Source organism: Phyllopteryx taeniolatus, chromosome 14 (genome assembly GCF_024500385.1).
Source record: "Phyllopteryx taeniolatus isolate TA_2022b chromosome 14, UOR_Ptae_1.2, whole genome shotgun sequence".
NCBI lineage: Eukaryota > Metazoa > Chordata > Actinopteri > Syngnathiformes > Syngnathidae > Phyllopteryx > Phyllopteryx taeniolatus.
In genome coordinates this window covers 10,817,718-10,829,746 of record NC_084515.1, presented here as the reverse complement: position 1 = coordinate 10,829,746, position 12,029 = coordinate 10,817,718, and the positions used below count along the sequence as shown (strand labels likewise).

Sequence of the window (12,029 nt, the reverse complement as noted above, 5' to 3'; positions counted from 1 at the left end):
ACACACACACACACACACACACACACACACACACACACACACGGCGGCCGACTGGTTAGAGCGTCAGCCTCACAGTTCTGAGGACCCGGGTTCAATCCCCGGCCCCGCCTGTGTGGAGCTTCCATGTTCTCCCCGTGCCTGCGTGGGTTTTCTCTGGGCACTCCGGTTTCCTCCCACATCCCAAAAACATGCATTAATTGGAGACTCTAAATTGCCCGTAGGCATGAGTGCGAATGGTTGTTTGTTTCTATGTGCCCTGCGATTGGCTGGCAACCAGTTCAGGGTGTACCCCGCCTCCTGCCCGATGACAGCTGGGATAGACTCCAGCACGCCCGCGACCCTAGTGAGGAGAAGCGGCTCAGAAAATGGATGGATGGATGGATATATATATATACACACACACACACACACACACACACACACACATATATGTGTGTGTGTGTGTGTGTGTGTGTATATATATATATATATATATATATATATATATACACACACACACATATATATATATATATACACACACACACATATATATATATATACACACACACACATATATATGTGTATATATATATATATATATATATACACACACACACATATATATATATATATACACACACACACACACACATATATATACATATATGTGTATATATATATATATACACATATATATATACACATATACATATATATATGTATATATATGTGTATGTATACATATGTGTATGTATATATATATATATATATATAGGTTTACAGGTATATAGTGAAGTACAGAGAAAGAATGGGTTGATGAAAGCTCTTTTTATATGATCTTGTTTATGTCTTCCTTGTAATTCTTAAAAAAAAAAAATAATAATAATAATCACAGACATATTTTAAATCGTAGTAATTATGCTCTGAAATTGTGTCAACATACACGCAACTGTTACTGAAACCTTTGTAACACTTCCACATTTGGGGTAAGGAGGCCCTGTAACTTCCAGTCGTCAACAATATGGGAAAGGTGTTGAAAGTCAAAACCAAATTGACGCTTAGCACCACAATGTTGGCTGGATGGGCTTTCCCTTCATCCTTAAAAAGTAGAAACTTTTGATGAAATTTCTACCTTGAAAAGTACCTACACCGAACTACCGAATATAGCTATTACACAGCCCCATGTTATCACACATATATAGAATGAAGTATAGTATCCCAGTGGCTTGAAAACATACAGACAGTGGAAACTGGTATGCTCCTAATCTTTCCACCGGAAATGCTTAATGTGTTGCCGTACATAGGGTCCATTGCACTGACCATGGGTAGACCTAAGGTAAGTCCTCTCTTCTATTTTTCTCAATGTTAGTCAGAATGGAGTGTGTCACTCAATCAAACCCTGTTAATCATACTGTTATACAGCCAAGTTTGTTTTTGAATCGTTAGCACAGCAGCTAACACAACTAGCATGTACTCTTGAGTAAAAACTCTAACATTAGCATTGATCTGCAACCCTGTTACTGTAATTAGAGTATTATTAAAATTAAATGAGTAGTCAAATAAAATTTTACTTTTTATATTTAATTGTAAAGAATTTATTCAGCAACATTTCTTTATTAATATGGACAGTATCTGTAACAGGGTTATGCCAAACACAGCAAAATATATAAAATGACAATAAACTCTCACAAAAAAACATGCTTATTACCTGTTTTACATGAAAATATGACAATAAATTATTAAATAAACAGTTTTTTTTTTGTGTTTGATTTTTTTTTAAAAAAGGTATCTAAATTGTCCTCCAATTCCAGAATAACCGATGATGCAAACTGCCGACTCACAGTTGACGAGCTTGACCATGGCGAGCAGGTTGGCGTTGAGGACAAAGACCAGCGGGTCGAGGCCTCCCTCCTCCAGCTGCTGCATAAGGACCATCGCCGATGGACGCTCCTCCACTGCATAATCTGCACACGGAGTCAGAGGTAACGTCTCAGAAAAACAGAACAGATGGAGGTGACCCAATACAAGACTGTGGATTGTGATATGTCATAGTTCAGGTGAACAAAAGTATCAGGACACACTACACTTATAGCAAAGGTGGGCAACCTACAAGCTTGTGGGGTATCTCTTACACACAGGCCTCTGTTATTTCCAAAGCTTTTTTTACATAGAGATTCTTCAAAATTGGTGTATTAGAAACTTAACTATACATCCAGTACATATTCACCTTTGCATCTTTCCACACAACCCAGCAGAGTAGTCCAGTGATTCCAAAAGATACGAGTGACCTGACTTGCATGTTTTTCAAGATACGACCTGTCGGTCGTCGAATTTTTTGCTTTGACTTGCGAGCAAAACTGAGCTACGAGGACTGTATGGTGGCAGTGGACTCAACTCACTTCACAACAAGCAGCAGTTTGGCAGAGTGAACAAGTCTTCGAAAAAAGGCTTCATGCTGATTATTATCAAACAAAGAGAATTACATGTTGTGTATTTAAAACAACCGATTATCTTTGTACATGTACATGTTTTGCTCCACCGCTTGTTTTCAAATATGCATTGCTCAAAGAGTTATAACACCATGACTCTGATGCTATTTGTTAGCCCCACTACGGTATTTTGCATTGTTTGTTAGCATCAAGCTAACAAGACTGACAACCCCAATTCCATTGAAGTTGGGACGTTGTGTTAAACATAAATACAAACAGAATACAATGATTTGCAAATCATGTTCAACCTATATTTAATTGAATACACGACAAAGACAAGATATTTAAAGTTCAAACTGATAAACTTTATTGTTTTTAGCAAATAATCATTAACTTAGAATTTTATGGCTGCAACATGTTCCAAAAAAGCTGGGACAGGTGGCAAAAAAGACTGAGAAAGTTGAGGAATGTTTTTGGAACATCCCACAGGTGAACAGGCTAATTGGGAACAGGTGAGTGCCATGATTGGGTATAAAAGGAGCTTCCCTGAATTGCTCAGTCATTCACAAGCAAAGATGGGGCGAGGTTGACCTCTTTGTGAACAAGTGTGTGAGAAAATAGTCTAACAGTTTAAGGACAATGTTTCTCAATGTACAATTGCAAGGAATTTAGGGATTTCATCATCTACGGTCCATAATATCATCAAAAGGTTCAGAGAATCTGGAGAAATCACCGCATGTAAGCGGCAAGGCCGAAAACCAACATTGAATGCCCGTGACCTTCGATCCCTCAGGCGGCACTGCATCAAAAACCGGCATCAAGGTCTAAAGGATATCACCACATGGGCTCAGGAACACTTCAGAAAACCAATGTCAGTAAATACAGTTTGGCGCTACAGCCGTAAGTGCAACTTGAAACTCTACTATGCAAAGCAAAAGCCATTTATCAACAACACCCGAGCTCATCTAAAATGGACTGATGCAAAGTGGAAAAGTGTTCTGTGATCCGACGAGTCCACATTTCAAATTGTTTTTGGAAATTGTGGACGTCGTGTCCTCAAAGAGGAAAAGAACCATCCGGACTTATGGACGCAAAGTTCAAAAGCTAGCATCTGTGATGTATGGGACTGTGTTAGTACCAATGGCATGGGTAACTTACACATCTGTGAAGGCACCATTAATGCTTAAAGGTACATACAGGTTTTGGAGAAACATATGCTGCCATCCAAGCAACGTCTTTTTCATGGACGCCCCTGCTTATTTTAGCAAGACAATGCCAAACCACATTCTGCACGTGTTACAACAGCGTGGCTTCGTAGTAAAAGAGTGCGGGTACTAGACTGGCCTGCCTGCAGTCCAGACCTGTTTCCCATTGAAAATTTAATGTTGTTAAAAGAAAAGGTGATGTAACACAGTGGTAAACAGGACCCTGTCCCAGCTTTTTTGGAACGTGTTGCAGCCATAAAATTCTAAGTTCATGATTATTTGCTAAAAACAATAAAGTTGATCAGTTTGAATATTAAATATCTTGTCTTTGTAGTGTATTCAATTAAATATAGGTCGAACATGATTTGCAAATCGTATTCTGTTTTTATTTATGTTTAACACAACGTCCCAACTTCATTGGAATTGGGGTTGTCAGTCTTGTTAGCTTGATGCTAACAAACAATGCAAAATACCGTAGTGGGGCTAACAAATAGCATCAGAGTCATGGTGTTATAACTCTTTGAGCAACGCATATTTGAAAACAAGCGGTGGAGCAACATATGTACACAGATATAACAATACTCACAGGTATATTTTATTTATCCTCTGTGAAGAATGACTAATATTATTGAGGAGTTTAGACAGGCTCCATGTATATCCGTATGTCTTTATTATACTGTCCCCAGGTGGACAAGACACACACACACCTAAAGGAGCAGCACAATTTCCATTAAATTTAAGCCAAAAAAAAACGTAACAAAGACTGTTTAATTCTTCACATTCTCACGAATTATACCATTACTGTATGATTTTATTTTGAGTCTAAGTACAATACCAAAGAGGGCTATTTTTCTAATTTAAAAACACTTTACAAAAATTGCTTTTGTTGTTTTTGGGAGGCTAGAACAGATTAATGGCATTTACATTGATTTCAATGAGGAAAGAAGATTTCAGATCTGAGTGTTCTTAGTTATGAGTGTGGTCACGGAAAAAACTAAACTAAAGGCTCCCAATTATACAACAACTACGCACTTTCACTTAGCAACATGGCATTTCTCAATCAGATAATTATATGGTGTGTGGTGAGACATATAAAATAGTTGTCGTACAGTAACAATCACTTCTAATGCAACAGGCCAGGAGAAGTGAGTGTCTGGTGTGAAACTTTACACAAAAAAGAGGAATTTGACACCTGTTTGCCAAGGTAGCTGTTCTGTGTGAAAAGCACCGACACGGAATAAGGGGGTCAAAGTCGGCCGAAAAATTTGCAAGGTTCATGGGTAATGTACGAAGTGGGACACCACCCGTGTGTAAGGGTAATCTCCAATCCCGGACGTTTGGAACTGGGACGAGAATTTAACACCTGACTCCTCCCACCCTGTTGTGTTGAAACAATTCTCACTGTCCAACTACTATTTTATATGTCACACGAGCCTCTGTTACAGCTCTGATTCGGTAAATTTGCTGTATCTCTGTATGAAAGAGGCTAACAAGTGTGAAAGGGTATTCTGCAATGCCGGGACATGGGTGTGAAGTTGTATACCAGATCTGACACTTACTTCTTCTACGCTGTTGTGTTGAAAGCAGTTGTTGCAGTCAACTATTTTACGTTATATCAGATTTCGATGTCATCGAAATATCTGATTACTAATACTACCCCTAAAGGTGGAGAATTGACAGGTTGAATCAATGCATCCCATTTTAATTTGCAACACAGCTTTCACAATGAACACTCAGTCCCAATACTTTTGTCCATACAGTGAGCGTACATGACAATATTGACTGCATGGCAACATGAAAGCACATGGAGGACACATGCATCAATGAGGAGGCAGTGGGTGGGCGGTGGGATGGTGAGAATGAGGGCAAGCACCTGTGATGTGGCCTCCCGTACCTCCTTTGACTCCGGTGGAGATGAGGATGGGAGGGAGCCCGTCCTCCGGGATAAGGCTGAGGGCACTGCCCACGGGGCTGCCCAGTGGGCCCACTGCAGCGGGTGCCGCCTGGAGATAGAAACAATGAGAGAGAGAAAGGGCGAGAGTGGGGGAGGGAGAGCTATAAAACATGAGGGTTAAAAAAACACACTGTGAAGAAGAGCCTTTGAAATGGCTCCAATGCTGACTGAAGGAATGAAGAATGACATTTCCTAAAACGGTAGAGTACAATCTACTGTATAACAAGTGTAAGTAGCATTTAAAACAAAATGAAAATGAATAGTATGGAGAAATGTCGAGAACTATAGCGTAGCACGTCAGTCTACTGCAACGCTAATCGTCACTAAAGACGCAGGCTCTGTATAACCTATGGCCCACCGCACACCGAGCGGCACGGCCGAACACGACTGAAGTGGAGAGTCGCTAAAAAAATTGCAGAACAGCACACCAAGCGATAGATCACCGCACATCTACTGCCGCTCTGCAATGTAATGTGGTGCTGCAGAAGATTTTTTTAACCCCCACTTCAAGCTCAGAGCGTGCGTGTCAACATACCTCTACTGTGTCTGATCCAGAGGTTTTGCTTGAATACGACGAGACGCCGGCCCGTTGCGAGCGCGGGGGAGCTTTAGGGGACTCTGCATCATCGCCGTTTGGTAGGACGCCATCGGCAAACCAAACCCTCCTCTGCTCCCGTGTGACAGATCCTGAATGAAACACCCATTTATTGCGTATATACGTATGGGTATTCATCACTTCAACATTCTAAGGCCTGAGCCTTGCCACAAATAGTAACTGACCCCCACAAAAGGTTTATAATTGCCTATAATGTCACAAGGCCAGCAAAGCTCTTCTTTTGTCCAAACATAGTATTGACATACTTTTATTGCTTCTGTTGGAGCAGCAGTTCTCAAACGTGCCACCTAAAAAATAGCTTGCTCTCCAAGTACCACCAATGACCACCACTAAAGTAGTGTAGTAGGCCCCGGTGTTTAAAATGAAGCAGAAATATAGGAAAATAAATAACTAAATTATGATTCAATTAAAATATATTGCACATAAAAGTTAAATAAAATGTGTGCATAAATAAACATTCTAAAAGATGAAATGCAAATGTCCCTGAAAGTTAAATGCAACTGAACTGTAACTCAACAAATGTACTTTATTGGATTAAAAAAAGTTCATATAGTATAGTGGGTATTTATTATATGATGCACAGTTTCAACATTTAATTCAGTGATTCTTTCGTGTACCACGAGAGGGAGCCCGCGTACCACTAGTGATACTCCTACCACACTTTGAGAACCTCTTGGTTAAGAGCACAAAAAACAGCAAATGAGTGAGTTTTTAGCAAATAACGGCACATAAGTTCCCCCCCCAAAAATCTGCAAATCGGTGAATTCACGAGTCACCAACATTCCGTGGAACAATGTACTTCCTTGGACCAATGACTGTACTACTTTCCTATTCAGACAGGGCTTCAGCGACATCTTATGGCATTTCAGAAAAAACACAAAAAACGCAAATGGGTGTGTATTTCAGCGAATAACGGAGGGTAGTTTCCAAACAAAACAAAAAAACGAGAATAGGTGAATTTGTAAACAGTAAAACGCAAGTGTGTGGGGATTACTGTATACACGCATCTGCTACTATAGTAGGTGCTACCAAAAACAGCCATTTGAAGCTCGTACCCTCGTTGCCAGACGCCTTGAGGACGCCCACCGGTACCATGACAGTGGGCGGCGGCGAGCCAAGCATGCCTGAGGCCTGGGCCTGCTGCAGAGGGGGGATGGTGGAGCAGTACTCGGCCGGGTTGTTGGGGTTGGGACTCTGGTTGTTGCCAGATGTCAACTGGGAGTTCAACGACGTCGGAGCTGAAGATTGGGGTTACAACGAGCATGCGTTATTACATCAGTGGACAACAACAGATCTCATTCACCATTCACTCACACGTTAAATCCTGCTTTTAAGACGATTAAGGCATTTATACATTCTTTTCGACATAGACACACTCACTTTTGTGTGCTGACAGCTTGTATTACTACGAGCTGGCTTTTTCTTGGTAGTTTTTTCTTTGGCTTTTTGTGTGATGCCACCACAGAAGGACACTAGTGCTAAAATATCTAACCGGAAATGTAACGTATTGCGAAACATAGGAAAGGTCTGGCTGCTTAGTACAAGCGATGCAATAAATGTTATACTGCATAATTTAAATGCTAACATATGCTAACATATAAATACATTTATTACTACACAACACTTTGTAATTCTAGCAATATGGTATACAAGGTGACAGTATGGCTCTGCAAACACCTTCCCGTTCCCTTTCCGTTAAGCGTCTTCAAAAAGCAGTCTTTCTCAGTCATTGTCTTTCATGGGTTTCCAAAGTCTGAGTAGTTTTACTTTATTGTAGTTACATTTTACAGTGGGTAAGGGAAGAATTTGCAATTTTCAGAAAAATCACTTTTTGTCATACTTGATAAAACTGTCAGTATAACCTGACATGAGTAAAATTATCTGTAGAAAAAAATAATTAAGATTTTTAAGAAACCACCACGCCTAAGAAAATAAAACAACCAATCGTTGACAAGTGTGACCAACGAGGTGTCAATCATTTGTCGTGGACTTGCAGGCACAACCCCTTTAACTTATTTTTTGACACTTATTAACTCCAGGTGACAATATCGCTGTGCAAACACCTTTGTGAATTAGTAGTTTTACTTTATTTTAGTTTTCTTTCATTCCTCTTTAATTCTAAGACTCTTAAAATGTGACGTAAAACATTTCTTGGCGACACTTCCTATGTTTTGAAATGAGAACAACTTGGAAGTTGACCAGTGATAATAATCAGTGCTCACCGCTGGTTAGGGCCGAATGACAGGTGACGCAGACGCGAGCCTCCTTCCCACCAATGTATGCCAGTTTGCATCTCAAGCTGCAGCACGTGGCGCAGAACACCTGCAACGAGATAGAAAGCACAAGCATTAGTACTACTGCTCTACCGGTGAAATGTGTCTAGCGGTTCACGAGGTGACAGATGTGGCTGAGAATGTGTCAGTCTATTGTTTGTCAGCGGCACAGTGTTTGTTTACCGCTGTGGGAAATGGCAGAGCATCCATCCATCCATCCATAGTCTGAGTTGCTTATCCTCACAAGGGTCGCGGGTGCGCTGGAGCCGATCCCAGCTATCACCGGGCAGAAGGCGGGGTACACCCTGAACTGGTTGCCAGCCAATCGCAGGGCACACATAAACAAACAACCATTCGCAGTCACAGTCACACCTAGGGGCAATTTAGAGACTTCAATTAACCGACCATGCATGTTTTTGGGATGTGGGAGGAAACCGGAGTGCCCGGAGAAAACCCACGCAGGCACGGGGAGAACATGCAAACTCCACATAGGCGGGGCCGGGGATTGAACCCGGGTCCTCAGAACTGTGAGGCAGACAGAAATGGTCTCAGGAAGAAACTAGAGGAGCTTAGGGACACTAAGTAGGGTAATGTAACTCCTAATCTCAAGACAATGTCCATGACACACCAAAGCTACGGAAAGAAAAAACAAAGCTTGTGTTTATAAAAATACAGTGGTATGCTTCATTGTACTTCATCCTGATCTTGGAACTAATATCGGGTTCATTTGTACAGTGCTGCCTTGAGATGCAACACCTGACTTTTGAGTTTTCGAGATACGAGCCATCATAGGACGTTTTTTTTGCTTTGACTTGCGAGCAAAAATTTGACATACAAGAGTTGTACGCTGGTAGTGAAATCAATCAAACTCTCTTGACAACAAGCAGCTGTTTGGCTGATAGTAAACAATACCTTCAAAAAAGAGGCTTTAAACTGTTTATTGCCACTTAAGTTGACTGTCAAACTAAGTTTAAGTTGACTGTCAAACTAAAAAAAAAAAAAAACTACAACTAAACATCATGTATTCAAAACAACCACACAACCTCACCTTCCGCTAACTTAACCAGACACTACAAAATGCCATGGACGGGCTAACTAATAGCACCAATCGCTGCAGTGTTATATCCCTTTAAGCAATTGATATTTGAAAACAGACGGTGCATTAACCCATGTACAGTAGACAGACAACATAAAAATATACAGGCATATCTTCTTAATCATCTGCGAAGAACAGCTATTACTGCAGCTTATTGAGTCACTTCCAGTAGTTTTGAAAGTCTTCTTTGTTTGTGTCTTCATAACTGAACCTGCACCTGAGTGAAGTGTCATATATTGGCATTGGATTACGTATGTGAAATGAAAAAATATATATCATAATGTAATAAAACAATTAGTGGGTACGTCGCGGATTCCACTTATTGCAGGGGTTTTCTGGAACGTAACCCCCAGTGCTTTTTTTCCTTATTACAATACATTACAAACAACTTGTTGGGCTTTAGGGGGAGGCGGGAATGCATTAATGGCATTTCCATTCATTTCAATGGGGAAACATGATTTGAAATTTGAGTGTTAAGTTACGAGCGTGGTCATGGAATGAATTAAACTCATATCTCAAGGCACAAGAGTACTTTGTTTTCACAGTGTTGGATGACTGGACACAATGTCTGATGGTACCAAGCTGCAGATGAAGTGAAGCACCTGTCTAAATTTATGTTTATAGCCTACAACTGTTTTTTTTCCCGTCCAAATATTTACAGTAGTTATGAGTTAACTACCGAGTTAGACTATGGCCATGTACAAATTAGTGTTAAACAGCCACCGTAGGAACAGAACTGCGTCATAAATCAGGAACTCCCATTACTGTACTGAGTCCTCACCTTGCCACAGGCCCTGCAGTGGTGCCTCCTCTTGGTGAAGGTGAACTTGGCGTCGCACTTCATGCAGACAGGGGCCTGTGAGTCGGGCACCCACACGGGGGCCACGTCGCCCAACGAACTGGGGGCCTTTCCACCGAGCGAGCCCTGCTGCTGTCCCGCCTGGAGGTCATTGTCCGGACTCTCCGAGGACAACGCGATGGGAGAAGGGGGGAGGACTGTGACGCCATTCACCGCCGGAGTCACCTCCACCCCGGCGAGTGCCGTTTCGGGAGGCGTGCCCTTGCGGCTGTCCAGGTTCTTGTTCTTGCTACTGAGCTGATTCTGCACCTGCCCCGCTAGAGGCTGCGGGATTTGGAGTTTGAGGCTGACGGGCTGCTTGGGTCGCGCCCCGCCGTACGGGACGCTGACTGGCTGGAGGCGGCTGTTGTTCAGTTTTGTTCGAACAGCACCTAACAACGCCCCATCGCCACTCTCCTGCTTGCTCTCCTCCATCTCCTTTTCCTCTGTCACAGAGTCTTCCTTGGAGGGAGCAGGTGAGGGAGAAAACCTCTCCTCCTCTTCCTTCTCCCGGACATTTAGTCGGCTCCCATTCTCGGATTGCAAGCCATTGGGAAGGAGCTGTTCAGATTCAGGTGTTGTCAAGGAGTCAATACCCGCCCCGCCGTTCAGAACACTTTCTACTTGGTCCCCACTTTTCACTCTTTCTTGCTCTTCTCCATTCAGTGTAGCTGGCTCCACGTGCGGATGAACCTTCTCAGAGGGAGCCCCTTCTTGCTGAAGTCCCACCTCGAAGGTGAAGCGGGACGCAGTGGAGGCGTCCCTTCGCTGCTCCTCGTAGGGCGTGATGGGCGGCGGTGACCGGTCGTCCGCTCCCACTAGTTTGCCTATGTTGGGCTGCGGCAGGGGCGGGCTGTGGACGTCGGCCGGCTCGCCACCCAAGGGTCTTTTGGGGTCGGGGAGGGTCTTCAGAGGCTGCGGACTCTCCCTGGGACTGACGTCAGCGTGGGTCAGGGTGGGGTTCAGCGAGAGCAGGTGGGCCGGTGGGGCGAGAATCTGGGTCAACTTGGCATCCGAGAGAAGGGGGGAGTCGGTCTCATCTGGTGCAAGAGGAGAATGACATGTTCAGAGATAGGATCCATGTGTCCATTTTCTCTACCGCTTATCCCATTTCCAACACCCTGGTTTGGTCAGCAGTCAATCACAGCTAGGGTAGGGGTGTAACGGTACACAAAAAATCATGGTTCGGTATGCACCTTGGTTTTGAGGTCACAGTTGGGTCACATTGGTTGTACAGTAAGGGAACAAAACACTAAAAGTGCTGTTCTTTGGTGTACACAGGAACACGTTAAATGATGTTGAAAATGAAACAAAAAACTGCCTGCTATAAATTCTCCCACAAATGAAAGCTTCTCAAACTAAATAATGTATATAATAACAGAAAAGCTAAATATGAAATACTATAAAACAGCTTAAATATTTTCTTTTTAGGAATGTATCAAATCAAACAGCTAGCAGTAAATTCTCAAGTACAAGGATGTTCCCTAAAAAAACAATATTGTACAATATAATAATAAAAAAAATATTTTGTCACTTAGATCTTTTCTTTTTAGGAATGTATAATACCCAACTACTAGCACAATATTCTCCTATGCTGTACATTAAACAAAATAACCTAAAAAGTAAATATTAAATA

The 12,029-nt window shown here is 42.1% G+C and overlaps 1 protein-coding gene across 3 annotated transcripts in view; it reads right to left on the bottom strand.

Moving 5' to 3' along the window:
- zfyve9a (zinc finger, FYVE domain containing 9a) overlaps positions 1 to 12,029 on the bottom strand; it is a 36,260-nt gene that overhangs the window by 16,640 nt on the left and 7,591 nt on the right. For all 3 annotated transcript variants that reach the window (XM_061796966.1, XM_061796965.1, XM_061796964.1), the window contains exons 4-9: positions 10,337 to 11,433; positions 8,409 to 8,508; positions 7,242 to 7,424; positions 6,106 to 6,257; positions 5,490 to 5,619; positions 1,824 to 1,946 (exon numbers count right to left, since the gene is read on the bottom strand). In XM_061796966.1, coding sequence (XP_061652950.1) covers positions 1,824 to 1,946; positions 5,490 to 5,619; positions 6,106 to 6,257; positions 7,242 to 7,424; positions 8,409 to 8,508; positions 10,337 to 11,433 — 1,785 coding nt within the window. The remainder of the gene's footprint in view (positions 1 to 1,823; positions 1,947 to 5,489; positions 5,620 to 6,105; positions 6,258 to 7,241; positions 7,425 to 8,408; positions 8,509 to 10,336; positions 11,434 to 12,029) is intronic.